Source organism: Polyodon spathula, chromosome 5 (genome assembly GCF_017654505.1).
Source record: "Polyodon spathula isolate WHYD16114869_AA chromosome 5, ASM1765450v1, whole genome shotgun sequence".
NCBI classification, from domain to species: domain Eukaryota; kingdom Metazoa; phylum Chordata; class Actinopteri; order Acipenseriformes; family Polyodontidae; genus Polyodon; species Polyodon spathula.
Window position 1 is genome coordinate 71,243,643 of NC_054538.1, and position 18,573 is coordinate 71,262,215.

At 39.8% G+C, this 18,573-nt stretch overlaps 2 protein-coding genes across 5 annotated transcripts; one reads left to right on the plus strand and one right to left on the minus strand.

The window, feature by feature from the left end:
* Window positions 1-1,689: 1,689 nt before the first annotated feature.
* Window positions 1,690-7,168, plus strand: echdc1 (enoyl CoA hydratase domain containing 1). 4 transcript variants are annotated; one of them, XM_041251235.1, is made up of 6 exons: window positions 1,690-1,794; window positions 2,515-2,741; window positions 3,066-3,208; window positions 3,578-3,630; window positions 4,219-4,299; window positions 5,644-7,168. In XM_041251235.1, the coding sequence occupies exons 2-6, from the start codon at window positions 2,516-2,518 to the stop codon at window positions 6,047-6,049; spliced, it is 909 nt and encodes a 302-aa protein (XP_041107169.1). In that variant the 5' UTR covers window positions 1,690-1,794; window position 2,515; the 3' UTR covers window positions 6,050-7,168. The 4 variants fall into 4 exon arrangements, with proteins under 4 accessions (XP_041107169.1, XP_041107168.1, XP_041107170.1 ...); XM_041251234.1 differs by having other exon boundaries at window positions 1,698-1,805; XM_041251233.1 differs by having other exon boundaries at window positions 1,759-1,805; window positions 2,491-2,741.
* Window positions 7,169-12,062: 4,894 nt separating this feature from the next.
* Window positions 12,063-14,917, minus strand: LOC121316268 (E3 ubiquitin-protein ligase RNF146-B-like). The gene is made up of 2 exons (XM_041251237.1): window positions 14,844-14,917; window positions 12,063-13,367 (listed from the first exon to the last, which is right to left on the minus strand). Exon 2 carries the CDS (start codon window positions 13,364-13,366, stop codon window positions 12,215-12,217), a length of 1,152 nt encoding a protein of 383 aa, XP_041107171.1. The 5' UTR covers window position 13,367; window positions 14,844-14,917; the 3' UTR covers window positions 12,063-12,214.
* Window positions 14,918-18,573: the final 3,656 nt, after the last annotated feature.

The following is an 18,573-nucleotide window of genomic DNA, read 5'->3' on the forward strand; positions in this document are numbered from 1 at the left end:
GAAGTCCTCCAGCACACAGAAAATAAAATAAAAGTTTTCCAAACAGGTGTTACCACTGCATCCTCCAGCATCGCAAACAAACTGACCTTTGGTTTGAATATTTAGGGTCTTCACTGTCTTACCCTTCTCCGAAGATCTTCAACAAGAGTCAAGCATCGCTGTATTAGGAAGTGTATCACAGCAGCCATCCTGAGGCCAATGACAGCTCTTGATTACTCGCTTCTCCGATGGGTTGCACCTTATAAGAAGAGATGCAATGTTTTTGCAGGGTCAGCAATTGCCCAAGTGCAAACTCCATGCTTTTTTCATCATTTGAATACATTTCAATATCATTTAAATGGATTCATGGCAAAGTGCTAATTTGATAGCAGGTGCAGAACACCATGTGAAAACCATTCTTTACATGCGCCACATTTTTAGTGGCCACTAAAATCCCAGTTTATGGCCCCTTTGCGTGTGCAAAACGCAGATTTTGGCTGCAACATGGGTGTTTTGCAACAGCAAATGACTTTGCATGTATCCTTACATCAGCCCCAAAGAATGCCAAAGCAGTGCTGGCACTGGATAAGAGGATTGTACTCACGAACCAGCGCCTTATTTGTGAGTTTTACAAGAACAGCAATCAAGTATATTTAAAGAGTAAGAAACTTCAAATAGCAGGCGGTTTGCAGTCATTCTGCAAGTAATGTATTTTTTTAAATAGGTTTGTATTACAGTGCTTTGACTGTGAGTTCAGTTGCCTGCCACAGACATCTTAAATGTAGTTTGCCTTGTAACAGCCAGCGCCAGCTGAATTTTAATTCTGAAGCAAAATATGATAGTGATGAAGTAACAAAACATTTTACATTTAAATTGGTCTTCATAATTTCAAATTTAGATGTAATATTATAACAGATTAGAGCATTTTGCATTGGAGGGTGTCAATACTGGCACACAAGTGTATGTGCACTATGTTTTGTATTGAACAGTTACTGTGTGTGAGCTAGTTAAATACTTATCTTTATTACAAAGTCTAACTGACACAATAAGCAATGCAGAAAAGCTGCAGATATGAGCCTGCTGGGCTTGTTGGTAAATCACCACTAAATGCTGGCAGTATTTTGAGGGGGTGGCAGATGTTTAAAGCAGTTGGTAAGCTATTTGTCTCTGGTGAACTGTTTCACTGGACAGTCAAGACGAACACAGATTTGACAGAATTACTGGGATTTAAAAGGCTTCTGCTCTGTTTTGACAAAATCCATGACAGTCAAACAAACACACACACACAGACACACACACACAGAGAGAGAGAGAGACACACACAGAGAGAGAGAGAGAGAGAGAGAGAGAGAGAGAGAGAGAGAGAGAGATACACACACAGAGGCTATCAGTTCTCCAGAGTTGTTGAGGGACATGCTAAATCAGGGAGAAAAACAGGGATTGCACGTATTACTGTAGGAGTGATTTTATTTTCTATGAACTGCGGGCTCCCTCTTGTGGAAGAGTTTTGTATTGCTGTTTGGCATCGTTTGGAATAGAACACTGCATCGATCTCGACACATACTCTGGGCAACTCCAAAGTCAGCAGCGTGCCCACATTTTTCAAAATAAATATTTTTTTAGACCAACGGATATTTAATTTCCTAGTCAGAATAATGCTGTAACAATTAGTTAATGTATGATAGGTTTTTTTCAAAAAAACCTATCATACATTTTACGTTATTTTTCGTTTGCTTTGTCACTCGTAGATTTTGTTTCCAGGGGGAGCGAATTTAATGTTACTTCAGTCCTGGGCAGAAATAAAGGTTGATGCAGGTTAGTCAAAGGTAATATCCTAATCGAATTGTTAAAATATCTTGTATGAAATATGTAGCTACCTGTTTTACTGAAAAATTAAATACGTTTACTACTGGTCTATATCTTTAACAATTCTTTTCCTGACATAAAAAGTTATTGCGTGAAAGTTTGCTTAATCATGTCAGTGTTTTTCAGCAAACAGAATCGTTAACAAATTAAAACTATTGACAGCGTAGAAAAAAAAAATGTGCAGGCTTGTTATTAATTTGTACCCCTTTAATATCAAGACATCAATGTATCCGCCATAGTTCGAAATATACAGTGTAATCGATCTACAAGTACCAGAGTGCCGCTCAATAACATACAGTATCTCTGTGCCACCCAGTATAAGCGTTGCATATTATACATGTGCTGATCAGGCGCATCTGCTGTAGAATTATTGGAGTGAGGTTTAGTTCCCATGTGTTTTTTGGGGTTTTTTTTTTTTTGGGGGGGGGGGGGGGGGGGGGGGTCTTTTTTTGCAATCTGAAATCAGGAGCATATTAAAAAGTTATACTTCGTTTTAAATGCCTTTTGCAATCTGAAATCAGGAGCATATTTTAGGTCATTAGTGACCTAACACCATAAAAAAAATATTAATATTAAACACACTTTTCAAAAAAAAAAAAATATATATATATATATATATATATATATATATATATATATATATAGTGTACTTGTGTTTCTTTGTCGCAGAATGGCATTGCACTTGCGGAAATGTTTCCTTCATCCAGTACGAAGCAGATTAGTATTGCCACCGCAGCGAATCAAGTCCCTCTACACCACTTTTGACGGGTTTGATGAGGACGAGATCAGAGAGAAACTCCAGAGGTTCCCAGGGGGCTCGGTTGACCTCAGTAAACAGACGAGCGGCATCGCTGTCCTCACTGTAAATAACCCAGGTCGCATGAACGCTTTCACAGGTATTGAGCTGAAATGTTCACACTGCCTCCTGTCTGTCAGTCCTGTGAAATGCATTTTTGATTTGTAGCGATAATTGGAGGCTTTGGGGGAAAAAACAAACAAAAAACTTCGGGGACCAGTAGAAAAATCTATTACTTTGATGGGTGAAACTTTACCACAAATTAAACTTTAAGAGAAACATGAAACAGAATATACAGAATGTGTTTTAAAATGCATAGGGGAACGTTATGACGGGAAGGTGGACGTCTGCTAAGATGTCCTCAGCATTGACTGCAGCCTCCACATGTACCGCACCTGGTTCTGTGTGTGCTCTGCTTTTACAGGCACCATGATGGGTGAGCTGAAGGACAGAGTGGATGAGCTTGAACAGTGGACCGATGGGAAGGGTCTTATTGTCCAGGGAGCTGCCAGTACCTTCTGTTCGGGTTCCGATTTAAATGCAGTCAGAGCAATTTCAAACCCTCAGGTAAAGGCTTCAAAACCAGCCAGGGTTTGTTGCATGCAGCTTTCATTTCATTAAACAATATCAAATGCAAGAGTCATTTTTTCATTTTCGCCCATTTGTCTCACTGCATAAAATGATCAACAGATGCGTTGCTTTTTAAACAATTTTATTTTGAAGTTCTATTTTGTGTATTCCTGTTGAGAGATGTATACTTCCAGAGCACGTGGATTCAATGAAATCTTCAATCTGAAGAAGTCACAGTGTTTTGTTTTTTTTTTCTTCCCTGAAATCAGTTATTTGAAAAGAAATAGGTGTTTGTTTAAAATGACCTGAGGTTAGGTTTACATACTTCAAAAAGCAGTATTGATGTTTGGCTTTGAAATATTTTAGGATGGAATGAAGATGTGCATGTTGATGCAAAACACACTAACCAGACTCCTGAGGTAAGATATAGCAACACCAGTACTATACCGTTGTACAAGTGAAAAGTTTTCAGTCTTTACAGTAGGACATTAATGTCTTTAACTAGTCAAATATTTGTAGCATACAGTATATATATGTGTGTGTGTGTGTGTGTGTGTTATTAAAATATATTATGTTATCTTTAATATTAAACATATATTATCAATTATTTAATTATACTTTTTTTTTCAAAAAGGAAGACTAGTAATATGCACATATATTGCAGAGCAATTGCCAGTATAAATTTCTGAGAGCTGGTAGCTACTGATAAAGCAGATAATAGATTGAAAAGCTATTCCAATTTTGTATTGTCAGAAATATCAACACCAATACACTCAGACATAACTTTATATAAAGACATTAATGTCTGTTAAAACATCTGCAGAATAGATAATAAATGTTTTATTTTAAAAGGGTATTTTATCTTAAATATTAAAAATGAGCAATGCTTTGCTTGTACTGTTGTTTCATGAAGGTGCTGTAGTAATATGCACATATTTAGTTTCAGTCGACAGATGCATTTCCATACTGTCCTGGAATTGATCTGCGTCTCTGTGTCCCAAGTGCAGGCTGCCTCTGGTCAGTGTGGCTTTAGTGGAAGGTAAAGCATTAGGTGGAGGCGCTGAACTCACTACAGCCTGTGATTTTAGGTAAGAGTGGACACTTTCAGTACCTGATGATAACCACTTGGGTCTGAAACCTGTTTCTAGGAAAACACCAGTGTTCCAGTGATTATCCTCCCCTCACCTGTCCAAGCTGGTTCATTCACTCCTACTAGGGCTGCTCCTGAAAAGAGGGCGAGGAAGCATATTAGTGTGGCGCTGTGCAGTAAATCCCCTAAGTGAAGCATTATGCATCCAGAATACTACATCTGTTGAGCTGTATTGAGGATGCAGGGGAGTTTTAAAAAGTCGTCAGCATGTGAGGATTGAAACTAAAATTCATATACAAAGTGGTTCTAAACTAGAAGAATACATTACTTTAGATAACTGTGATGTGTCGTGCCAGTACCAAGTCTTTAAGACACGTGACACACTGGTCTTTGATTTCTGCGTTACTAAAGCTATTTGTAAAACCACTGTCATGCCCATTTCCAAATGAACATTTTTAGCAACCCGTTTTTAGGCAGTTAACGAGCCGATTAAACTGTTCTAGGTTTTTCCATTATACTGCACAGCACATCACATGAAACGTCACACGATTCAGTCTCTTTATATAGCATTTTCTAAGGTGGCAGCTCTTGTCTAACAGTTCTAATAAAGCAGTAGCATGCTGTTTAACAGGTGACACACAGTGCTAATGCCTTATTCTGCTCTCCTTTTGAGAAACATGATGACAAATGTAATGTTATATTCCTCATTGGTCTGTTCAATTGAAATTACTTCAACCCGCTTGATTTAATATAGATAGCACAGTTGTGTTTGCAGAATTAAATGTCTGCTGCCTTTAAAGTGAAGCTGGGGTGTAAGTGTAGAGTGAATATGAAGCCACTTGTGAATCTTGATGGCGCATGAATAGTTCAGCTGTTTATTGTGAAACCTTGTGATTTGAAAGCTGTACAGCTACTGTATGACATGCCCTAAAAAACTAATTCTTAAAGAAATGCATTTTAATTTAATATACTATATAGTCTACAACAAGACCTGGGGCAAGAAGAAGCTGTTGTTAAATAAAGATGTATCGGCCCCTGGGGGGGTTTACCTGGTAACAGCATGGCAGCGGGTGCGCAGGGTGAGTCTGGCAGTCAGCGGGTGCGCAGGGTGAGTCTGGCAGTCAGCGGGTGCGCAGGGTGAGTCTGGCAGTCAGCAGGTGTACATGTGCCTTTTTGTGAAGTTGGGGATTCAACAGGGAGTGCTGCAGTAATTCTGCTGCTCCCCCAGGATAGGGATGCAAAATCGCCAAGGAATTTCTCCTCATTGTGCTGTAGTGCTCTACTGGCAAGTTGTGCATATATTATATATACACATACACACTTAATAATATTTTTTTTCTAGGTTGATGGCACCAGGAAGTGAGATTAGATTTGTTCACAAACACATGGGCTTAGTACCTGGCTGGGGTGGAGCAGCTAGGTTGGTCCGTATAGTTGGAAGTAAAAATGCACTACAGCTGCTGAGCACTGCACGGAGAGTGGACCCAGACTATGCAGCGAGCATAGGGTTAACTGAAGAAATCCTGGCTTCTTCCGATGTGAGCAGATCACTGGACCAAGCCCAGAAGTGGCTGAGTGACCACACCAAAGGTCCATCGGCAGTGATCAGAGCTTTGAAAAAGGTGGTGGTATCTGGAAGAGAGCTACCGCTAGATGAGGCCCTGAGAACCGAAAAGGAAGTCTTCGGAACAGTGTGGGGTGGACCAGCCAACCTTGAGGCTTTGGCTCAAGGACCGAAACGCAAGTAACACAACACTGATGATTAATAAAAGCCTGTTCCAAATTACCATTAATAAAGACTGTTTTCAAAGTGGTGAAGCAGGCTCAGAGTACTTTACTGCTAAAGAGATAAAACTCTTATGAAATTAAAGGGTTTATTTGTTCAACCAGTACCCTGCTGGGAAAAGCCACATCTGGACACCCCACCCCCCACCCGTTTATGCAAGCAGGGGAAAAGGTGGCTCAAATCAGTCCTAATCCAATCTAAGACAAGTAGACAAATGTTTCACAAACCAAAGCAAAATTCAATTAAAATGAATACAATAAATGTTCAGAAGACAAGCCTTTTTTCTCATCGTACATCTAGAATAATCTTTTTCAGAGAGGCTCTGAAGAAGTAAAGGTCGTATGTAGACAGCAGCAGTAGTTACAAGTGCAGGGTTGTTCAAAGTGCACTGCTATGTGATGCACAACAACGAAAGGTAGAGAACAAGTCACATTTTTAGTCATACTGGGTGTTTTTGAGGTTAAATTGAGCCCCTTTAAAATACTAAGAGCAACTGGTAAGTTAGTAAAAACAGAAGTTTTTAAAAGTGAAATGAGGTATTTATATTTTTGTTTTATTTTATTTGAAACAATTAGAAACTGCTTCGGACTTGAAACTGCTTCAGTCTAAAATATCCTTTTGTTGCTACCTGTAATCTCTTGCAGTCAGAAAACTCGACAGTCTGTCAAGAATGATTCTATCCCTCTTAATTTTTTAGACAAATCAGAGTTTCCGGGTTCCCAAAGAACCATCCCCAGCTTATCAAATAAAAAAGGCATATTTGTACCTGAGTGTAACTGTTGCTTCACGCTGTCCCTGGTAGCATTTAAGACTGACAAAAGAAGGAATTTTAGACAGAAGCCAGATAGAGGTCTGAAAGTACGTAATCAACATGAAAAATTGTATTAAAACAACACTGAACAAGTCATAGTGGTATGGGGGAAGCTTTTGATGCAGTAATCTCCATGAAAAGAATGCAACACAGGATACGCTTTGTAATCAGTGTTAAAGACCCATGTTATGATGGCTTACAGCAGGGCTTCTCAAACTCTGTACCGAGGACCCCCAGTGGCTGCTGTTTTTGTTCCAACCGAGCTCTTAATTACTTAACTAGACCCTTAATTGAACTGATAATTTGCTTAATTAGACCTTTTACTTATTTTCAGCTCTTGAACAGTTGCATATTTCAAGTTAGCTATAACATTTGATAAGTAACTTGAACTCTGCAACTGTTTAAGAGCTGAAAACAAGTAAAAAGGTCTAATTAAGTAAATTATCCATTCAATTAAGGGTCTAGTTAAGTAATTGAGCGCTCAATTGGAACGAAAGCCAGCAGCCACAGGGGTTCTACAGGACCGAGTTTGAGAAGCCGTGGTTTAGAGTAAATGTGGTATTGCATAACTTAAAGTATCCTGTGCTGCAGAGTCAGTATCATAGAAAGCCAGCAGCTGGGAAATGAATAGTTAAGGGTGATTTAAGAATATGTTATCCCTACTTATAGAGTGCAGAGAGTCAAGAAGAAAGTGCTTATTGAAGAAACTAATGTCACAGACCAGTGTGCAATAACCTACACAAAAGATACACAATGTACAGCTATGGATAAAAGTTTTGCATCACCTAGAATTTCAGGATTGAAACAAAATTAAAAAATATATAGATGTGAACATAATTTAGATATTTTATTTAATCAAAGACGCTACCAAATTATATCGTTAAAGTCTACCGGAAGAAGCCACAATAGTAGTACAGTATTTCATGTTAGATTTCGAAATGTCACATTTTTATATTTTTGTCAGTTTTTCAGTAAGTATAGGAAAACTACAAAGCGGTATGTAATTCAATCTGTTAGCTTAACATTATTCAGTAGGTTTCATTTGACTTTATGAAGCAAAATTTGTTAATTCTATAGGTTGATGCAAAACTTTTGGTCATAGCTGTACATAAATCACATATAATAAAACTCTAAGGCAGTCAATGCTGATTGAAGTGTGTATGATATATAATACTGTCAGTCTAAACATTTTACTAAATATTTTTATAAATGCATGTTGTAATTTTTTGTATTTGATGAAAATGCCTTTTTAATATAATGAAATAGTTTAAAAAAAAAGTATATTTCTGAATTACGTTTACTTGGAACAAACCATTTAGTTACAAACACATGAGCATTGGTATTGACCAGCCCTGTACGAACTGGCCTGACATAAAAGGAATGGGTTTGCTGTTCTGGGTCAAGTTAGGTAAATTCCCACTGTGGCAATTATTGCCTATCCATCATCGTCAAAAGCCTAAAAAAAAATGCAGCAATCCATAATAAGATAACCAGAGATGAAATCTGTACTGGGGAATATTTCCTTTAATGTACCCCTTGAGGCTCATCACAGATAACTGTAAAAGTTGACTGGCACACACTGTACTGTGTCATTGTTATTGCATGATTTTGGCTTGGGCTTTAAACTTCAGGAATGTAATAACCCAGTTCACTCATTCCAGACTATGAATCATCCAGAACCCGTTCAGGGCATATGGGTTAGTGTACTTCAGGGAGGAGAAAGATATGCCGGACAGAAAGCTGCAGTTGCTTTTCGGAATGATCAGTTTCTGTTTCAGTAGAATTACTTTCCAGGTCAAAATCTTAAGGAATGCATGCATATTTGCATACTTTTAAAGACAAAGTAAAGAAAAATTCAGAGTGGTTCTGTGTTCTGTTGCTTCAGTATCAAGTCATAATTTTTCTCTAAATCTGCCTTTATTGTCTGCGGAATCCTTAGTGCTGGTACTGAGCAGCATTCGGCAATTACAATGAAATCATGTGACAATGTGACCTTTCAACTCTGTGAGACCCATCTACTCTACATTTACATAGAGTAGGCTGAGCTGGCAGACAAGCTCAAAGCAAAACAGGCCAGAACTACTCAGAATGGTTCTTCACTGTCTACAAATATACAAATATTTAAAATGCTGCATCCTGGTATCTTTTCTATAGGCCACATTTGCAGTTTGACTGTTGGAATAAAATTGAACTGCAGCACATGAAGTGACTGGGTACCAGGTAAAAGCAGAAACTTTTCATCTATAATGTAGTCCCTGATCTACTTGCAGTTCCACATTGAAGTATAAAATACAAAATAATCAGAAGACCGTCAACAGAAGAAAAAGGGGGACCAGTGATAACAAATCTAGTGCTAATAAAAAATGAAAAAATCCTTGGTTAACCTTGAATGGTCCAGCTGTATCATGTCAATAAGGGGATAACAAATGAGCACAAATTTGGCACCTTTCTCAAAAAAGATTAAACTAATCTCAACATCTGCCCATGTTTATATACACACACACAAAAAGTCATACAAAAATGATACTAGGTGATACCCCTTAATATGTCTGCTGTGTTGAAAGCTCTGGGTCCTGTCTGATTAGGCACTCTAGTTGCTAGTGAGCACTAGGAAGTCAGAAGTTTAAACAAATCCAACATAAATACACATACTTATTTTTAGATGTACCTCAAACTGACCGAATCAACACAAAAAGCTAATGCTGTGGAGCCTGTGCTGTAGAAGAGTTCATCACCTACAATATTGTGAACAGTACAGCATACGTTGAATTAGAATTACACTGTATAACGAAAACCCAGTTAACAAAAATGGACTTAAAGATGATGCCATGCAAATATGCTTGTATCTTTGTTCTGAACAATTTATTTGCAAAAAACAAAAAAGTCCATCTTGTTATTAAAGAACAAAATCTTGAATTTCATTCAAGTTTATTACTGTGGTGGAGTTTAAGAACTGCGATTGAAGAGGGCCTGCTCTTTATCTGCCATTCCGGCAGCAAAGGTCATTCATTCCTTGGCGGCGTATCATGCATTAGTTCTGGAACAAACTAAAATGGCAATGACCGCAGTCCGTCTGGTACTCTACACGCCTGGAATTTACACTAAACATCTACTGCAATATGCATCCGTTTCAACAACTCCGACTTGTTAACCTGACTGTGTCTGACAGGCTACAAATTCATGCACATTTTTTGTTCCTATTATAATTGTAAAAGCCACTGAATACAGTGTAAAACCGGTAAATAATATTGTCTACAACAATTATTCAGGCAGTGCCACATTTCTTATTTTTTGTAATATTTTATATTGAATTTGAATGTTGCAAAGAAAAAGCTACTTAGTTGCATTTAATTTATATTCAAACAACCTGTGAATAAAATGCAAACAGTTTTTCTCCTATAATTCATTTAAACAAATATTTTATGCCAGATGTGCTCAAATAATTATTCTGGTCTCAAAAACAATTAATCAGGCAGAGGTATAATACAGAATACAGTATAAGAGTCACTGTAGAATAACGTGTCATTTTGCCTCAAATTGGTGATAAGGGCAGAGTACTCTGCATGCAAGTAATAACTTTATACACTGAAGGTTTACAACAAAATCAATTACTGTTTTCATTTGCATAGATAAGATTGCGATATATTTTATTATGCATAACCAATATTTACTAGTCACTTATGATAATAAAGTATTAAAAAAGTAACTCTTAAAAAACAAAACAAAACAAAAAAAAAACTAAAGAACATCAACAAAAATCAAATGACCAGTAAGACTGGTTTTATTAGTGATGCAATGGTACTCATCCTGTTGAAACAAACTTAAGATGGTTGTACCAAACTAAATAATTCCATAAATGTTAACTGTTGTGCACTGCCACTCGCTATATAAGTTTCAAACTAACATGCGATCATGATGTCTGGTACTACATTAGGGTTTCTGCTTGTTTGCTCTTTTCAGAAAGTCTGTTTCCCCTTAATAGTGTCTGCCAATTTAATAGGGGAAGCAGCTAGTTGGTTAATACTAGGGAAATAACAGGTCTGCTATAGCATGTTTCTTTCAAAAACTGTATAAAAGAGACCTATATAGAAAATAGAAGTGCAGGACAGGTAAAAATGTGCCCCAAACATTAGTTTCAGGACCCAACTTGCACTACCTTTTGCAACTAAGCGCTGGATTTTTACATTTAATTTTTTTTGGCCCTACAATGTTTTTAACTAAAGCATTTTAAAATGTATGCATGTACATCAAGTTGTAAAAAGATTTATATATAGGTTTATGCAGGATTGTCTAGTGAGATTACTCTTGTTTTTAGGGTAATCAACTGTAAAGGAAACGTGACAAAACATTTATAAATGACTGGGCATTTGTGTAGTGCCAACTTGGACAGCAGTTTTAAGATAACCATCATGCTACATTATGTCCTACTATCAGCATAATTTCATAGGGTTTAAATAGTAAGTGTGTTGTGTGCCTCTTTCATATGAATCTAAAACCCTTGGCATTTACATAGTGCATAGTCTTTTTGGGGAGAATTTCTGTATATTACAGCTTAAAGATGCTAGAAAACATGAAATTTGAGTTGATAAATTGACAAATACTTTATTTTTAACTTACAAATTTTGTAACAAAATATTACATTAAAGCAAATTACAGCAAAAAAAAAAAGAATGGAAAGAAAGGGACATGTAAAAATTACACTGAAAGATTTCAAAAAGACATCCCCTTATGTTTCACGTATGCAGGCTAAACAGACTACACCTAATTTTATCACTTAGCACACAGCACTTTGCTGGTTACACATAAATTGAGTTTACGTTGCCATCAATGACAGTTAACCAAACCTTTCTTTTTTTTTGCCATTAGTGTTTAGTATTCTCTTACAATGACACATGCACAAGTAAAGATACAGACAAGCATAATATGATGAAATATTAATTTAACATCCAAAGACCATGCTTTGTTAATGAAATACACCAATTAGACTTTCAAATATTAATCTGGGCTGGGTGGGGGCATTAAAGATTTATTTCAGAAAGAAACGCATAGCCAGATCGCTGAAAGAAACTAAAACTCTCCACATAACTGCGTATGTTGTCTGCCTACAAGCTAGGTCATTAATTAAAAGTATGGTCTTCTGCAAGGAGCCTCCAAATGTTTGCTTTTTATTTATTTATTTATTTAAATTAAGGGAGTGCCCTTCAGATTTCCCTAAAAATGTTATTAGAAACATTCTAGTAGGAGTGCAATATTGGCCGAGAATCACAGCAACTGTTCCAGTACGTTGTTTTTTTTTTTAAAGCAATTGACAATAGTTTAAACGTCAGTTACAGTGCACTGTCCATCAGGCCTCCTAGATCTCACACTGCTGCTGCCAGGCTCACCCCCCAGATATGGTCTATCAGCATGGCTCTCCCTAGGCCTATCATGATGAAGCAGTCTTTGTCTAGTATGCAAAACATATTGAGCCTGATCACTAGTCACTTCACCTTCATCTACATCTACACCTACCTCTACCTCCTCCTCCTCCTCCTGCTCCTGCTCCTGCTCCTGCTCAACTTCCCCCTCTTCCTCCTCTACCTCACTGCTGATTTCTGACCATGACTCATCAACCGATGTGTTTGGAGCAGAAGAGCCACGAGACCGAGCTCCTTCATCTTCTACCTCCTCTCCCTCCCCATTGCGCCCTCTGTCAGTCGCACTTTGATTACCGATCTGTAATTGGGCTAAGGAGTTTTCCAAGCTGCTACTGGCATCGGGGGAAGGGGTTGAAGGACTTGTCAGCTGGCCCCCTAAAGACGTTGGTGGTCTTGCGGAAGTGGCAACTCGAGTCGACGTAGCTGCAGCCCCCCGTACTGCTGTGGTATCAGCCCCATCTGCTGAATTTTCACGAGCCACCGTTACAGAGTTGGAGTCTGTGTCCAACCGAAGTCCGGCTACACCTTTCTTGGGAATATCTACAATGTCTCGTTTGATTTTCCTTCGCCGACCGTGTTCGTTCCTTCTGTACTGAACCATGTTCTCCAGGTCTGCCACATACAGAAATCCTGCAATGAGCATCTCTGTAGTCTTTTTACCCTTTGAAAAAGCGTCTTCCAGCTCTCTACTAGTGCGCTCGTCATACTGCCACCAGCCATTCCTGCCTTCATAGTACCACGCGTTCTCTCCATTGCCTCTGCCCGCGGCTTTCAGGTCCTCTGGGGACAGCAGCGTGGGCTTGTCAAGAAAGTCTTCTGGGATTTCTTGCCGACACAGGGCACACCGTTTGCTTTGCCACGAAGCTCCTTTCACGCAAAGATAGCAAAAGATGTGTCTACAAGGCAGTCTGACCGGGTGAACACATGTTTGTAAGCATATGGCACATTCTGGCACAGTCAGAGCAGGCGTTGTGCTTGAACATGCCTCATTTACCTTCAGATTAGTGGGAAGCATGTTTACTGTATGGTTGATTTCACCACAGCCAGCCATCCTATAGATGCAGAATAGAGAGAGGAAAAAATAAATAATGGAATATGTAATCTCCAAAAACAGATAGAATACTAGACATAAACAGCCACAGTAAATGCCATAGTGTATCTTCTCACTCACAAACACACAATATATGAAAAGTTGCAAATCTGAATAGCTTGCAGCAGGCAATAAAAAAAAAAAAAAAAAAAAACAAACAAAAAAAAAAAAAAAACACATCTCCTGATAATTAAAATGTGCTAAATATCAGTATACATAAAAAATAAAACTGTAAGTAGCTTCGGACATTTGACGCTATTCATCTAAAAAATCTGCAATTTCTGATATACACTGAAAGCAAATTAATCAATTAAAAAATATATTAAAAGAAAAGTATGCACTCCAATAAATCCTAGCAGGTAGCAACAGTAGACTGAAGGTTTGTCACCTCACACCTCATGGTGTGTGTTAACTATGTGAACATCACTTGTTTCTGCAATGGCTTGCATCTTTCCTAGGAAATGCTAGCAAATCTGCACAAAACCTGTTGTGAATGGCAATATTGTACATAATTAATACTGTGTGTGTGTGTGTGTGTGTGTGTGTCACTTAAAATATACATATATAATATAATAGATATATATATATAATATGTAATTATATATATATATATATATATTATATAGATATATACACGGATCAATATATGCCCCTAGTATGTGTTCACTTTCTGGGCTCAATAATGTAGGACCAATCACATTGCACTGGTCAGACACCTACATCCATCTTCTGTTACTTTATTCTAATTAAAGCAAAACTTACCTTTCCTGGTGACAAGTTGTGTTACATGTAAAATAACACAGTGAAAAACAGGAATGAATTGTCATTGTCACCATGTTCTTAACAACAACAAACGCGCTATCCCGTCTAAAATAAAACAGGCAACAGCAGTACTGTCACGGGTTGAAAATCTACCTCCTCAGTGAACCACGAAAGCTACGCGTTTAACATCACATTTTATATTATTTGTCAAACTACCGTGGCTTTCTGGGGTGCTCAGCATCTAACAGTTTGTTGTTATATTATACATGCGACGATAGACGATTTCTACTGCTGCCCAGTGAAAACAGAAATGATGGAGGCCCGATATGTTTTAGAAATTCAATCAACAAACCGGGTAACTTTGTCCTGGGCTATGAAAGAGCAAAACGTTACTGTAATAAATAAATAAATAAATAAATAACACCGTTTGTTGATATTGTTGGTTAAATGTTTGCAAACGCCCTTTACAAAATAATAACAATAACCTGTGTTGTCTGAAATTACACAGATGACAGCCCCTGTTTGAAGGTGTCTGCAGCCCTCCCCGCACAGACCTTCTTACTTTTCCGAACCCGGCCTGCTCTTTAAATCCGCCTACAATACTTTCAGAAACACATACAGTCTGTAACAAACTGAACCTAATTACCAACCTAAATGGATTTATTAAATCACTCACCAGACCTCCTCTTCTGCTCCTTCACAAAACAGTGGCAACAGGAAATTTACGCCTCGACCGCAGCGTCGTGACGTTGCCTGCGTTATTTTCCTGCGTCAAGGCGTTCTGTAATGTCAGCTTGTTGTTTCTGTGATGAAACGCTGGTACTGTATGCTAACGGGAGAAACAAGAGTCGAGCTTCCCGTGTGTGTTACTAAACCGTTAGATGCTAAGCTCAGAATCAGAGGGAGCAATGCCAGGGCGATTGCTGATTGTGCTAAAACAGCCTTTTTAATTAGGACACCAAAGTGCAAGTTCAAATATTTCCCAAACAAAATTGCCGACTTTCTGAACCATTTCATTTTCTTAACCCTTTTGGCTGGAGTTAAATTTGCATAACGTATACTTTCTCTTTTATTACATTTTACACATAACATTTATATATTAACAAAAACAAAAACAAACAAACAAAAAAATGTCAGTCTCGCATTAGTACTGTATATTTCATGCTGATATTCGTATTGAAACGAGACATTTAAAGTAATAAAAGAATGATGGCAAACCCATCCAGATAAGTTGAGGCCCTCTGTTGGTCTCAATGCAGTACACAGATTTCCAAACCTCAAAACTGGGGCATTGTTAAATAATTGATTTAAAGAAATGAAAGCTGTTAAATACGGGCTATTAATGGCTATTTAAATAGTCACCCTCTCACTTAGTATTATTCTTTTTTTTTTTTTTAAGCAGCTAGCTAATTTCAGTACACTATCAGGAGTATACTTTGTGGCAAATTAGTTTAACTTGCCATATTGGTGTTATATATGTATTGCTTCTACTATTATTATTATTATTATTATTATATTATATTATTATTATTATTATTATTATGGGGGCGGTGGTGGTGGTAGTTGTTGTTTTTGTTGTTGTGCTGGTTGCCATGGTTGCTGTTTTCCTGTATGTGAATCCTTTGTTGCATCTGCTTTGGGTGCTGAGAGATCATCCAGGGAAATAAATAAAGGCAAATAATTTGATCAAGGAACCAGCGTCTTTCTGTTTTCTCTGTTTTCTGCCGTCTGTGAAACACACTACTGTGGCATGCTGCCCCTTTCAGGAGGGAGAGGAGGTACTGCCTGCCCGGAAACGAAAGCGTAGGAGGGGCGACCGTTCCTGGAGGCAAGCAAGGGAGCCAGTGTTAGAGAGGGAGTTACTGTCTGCACGAGTGCCGGAGAGAGAGATGCTGCCGTCGCTGGAATACCCTGCACCCCTGCCCGCTACACTGGGGAAGGATTGCTGGGACGTCTACCTGAGCAGGTGGGACATCTCGAAAAAGTTCTTCGCCTGCGGGCAGTGTGGCCACTACATAGTGCATTGCCCCCGCCTGACGGAGAAGCAGTGGCTGAAAATCTTTGACACGTGGTTAGCCATGATTGTAAGATTAGGAGAGCCGCCACCAATACCAGCACCAGAGGGCCCTGCGCTACCGCCTGCAACAGACGCAAGCTGGGAGCGGTGCTACAGCGGAGAGTGGGAGCAGCGACAGCCACCAGTATAACCCCCGGGGAGGGAGGTGCTGTCTGCCCGACTGCCAGAGAGAGGAGCTACTTCTACAAGTGTCAGCCTTTTCAAGGGCTCCTGCAAAGGACACGAGCCAAGAGCAGGGCACCAGTAGAGAGTGGGAGCGGCGACTGCTGCCAGTACTGCCCCCCAAACCCAGGCAAGCGCCACCACTGCCACAGCCCGTGGGCCCAGCACGGCCACCTGACTGCCTGGAGTGCCCTGCACTGAGGTTAGCCGTGCCGCTGCCAGTACAACTGCCTGACTGCCCACTGCCAGCATCGCCACTGCTGGAGTGCACCACGGCACAGACAGCATTTTCACTGCCGGAGTGGCCTGCGCAACTACTCGTTCTGCCACCACTGCCAGCATCGCCACTGCTGGAGTGCACCATGCCACCAACAGCATTTTCATCGACGGAGTGGCCTGTGTAACTGCCAGCATCGCCACTGCTGGAGTGCACCGCACCACAGACAGCATTTTCACTGCCAGAGTGGTCTGCGCTACTACCCGTTCTGCTGTTGGAGTGCCCCGTGTCATTATCAGCATTGACACCCTCTGTCAGGGCACTCCTTACAGAAGCCCTGGGGTCATCAGCAGGTTTAAATGGGCGCCCCTGACAGAAGACCCAAGATCAACCCAGCCAGCCACCCACCACAATCCAGAGGGGAAAAACTGGACACGAGGGGAGTGGGGCTGTGTTTCAAGGGGGGAGGTGGTCGATTATGGCCATGTGCTGCATTGTGCCCCTCCCCCATGTATCGCCAACAGCACAGCCCTCCGTCACCAGTTCGGGACTTGCTAGAGATTCTCCCCAAGGCGAGGCGTGGGCACAACAACACCGCCAGTTGCCCATTCAATGCAGGGACCTTGTGTCCTCCACCAGCCAGCCCAGTTGAGCAATTGAACCGTGCTGTTTCGAAGCGCCTTGACTGTATGCCACCGCAGCTGTTGTGAACTGACAGCGGCAACATGGAAAACCTGGGCAGGATCGCAGTGATGCAGGCGTTGCTGGCATCGCTCCAACTGTGGAGCTGGACTCTTGGGCACTGAACCCTGCTGAGTTTTTGGGGACAAAAAGAGACTAATGTGGGGTCAATGTAGCGATCTGTGCATTTGTGTTTATGTACCATTTTGTGTTTGCATACTGTGTGTGTTATTCCATCTCTGCTGTATTCCGCCATAGCTTGTTTACCTTTTGTGTGTATTCCTATACCATGTAACCCGCTTTGTCTGCCCTGGTCCTTTCCCATTGGTTGTTATCTGTGCACCCTCATTGGTTGTTGTTTGTCTGTCTGTGCCCATTGCTCCTGGTGTCGGCAAGGTGGGATGTGTCCTAAGCCCTGTAATCTTTTGCATAAGAGGGTGGGCTGGAGGCGCTGCAGCACCGTTCTGGGTTGTTGTTGTTGCTGTTGTTGTTGTGCTGGTTGCCATAGTTGCTGTGTTCCTGTATGTGAATCCTGTGTTGCCGTCTGAGCTGTGGGCTGTGGTCTGGGTGCTGAGAGAGCGTCCAGGGAAATAAATATACATTTGAACAATGAACCATGCTACAATAATACAAAATTAATTCTGTAGATCGGCGTTACAAACATTTTTCTTTCTTTCTTATTTTTTTACTCACTGCGTCGGTTGGCTCTATTTATTGACGTTGTGTTTTATGAGGACATGTCTGATACCTAATTCCTGATGCCTGACTCAAGAAGTAGGGATACCTGAGGATGTCCTAAAATGGACACCATAGATGTGGTTTAATCTGCTGGATTTGGGTGCTTGCAACCTCTCACTGCTATGCAGAGTGTCTTGGCTAAATCCCACCAGAACTGAACAGCTACAAAATTACAATATTGCACATAATTAAAAACGCACGGTGCACTGAGGAATAAGCAGGCACATTTGTGTCAATCACTTTATAAAAATAATGTTGATTACCCTAGTACCTTATTTATTTATTTATTTTTTCACTGCAAGTGCCATAAACTAAGTTATATAGGCAGTTGTTGTTTACGTTATTTGGACTTTTTTAAGATTTTGAGAAAAATGTCGGGACACCGGAACCATTGATGGAAACTGGTGCAATGTATTGTAGAAGACACTAGGAAAAAATTAGAAAAAAAAAGTTTTATGCACATCACCCTTGGCAGGGATGTTATTGTGGTGAACCGTGGTTCGTACAGGCAGGGGTTTCACACAGGCAGAA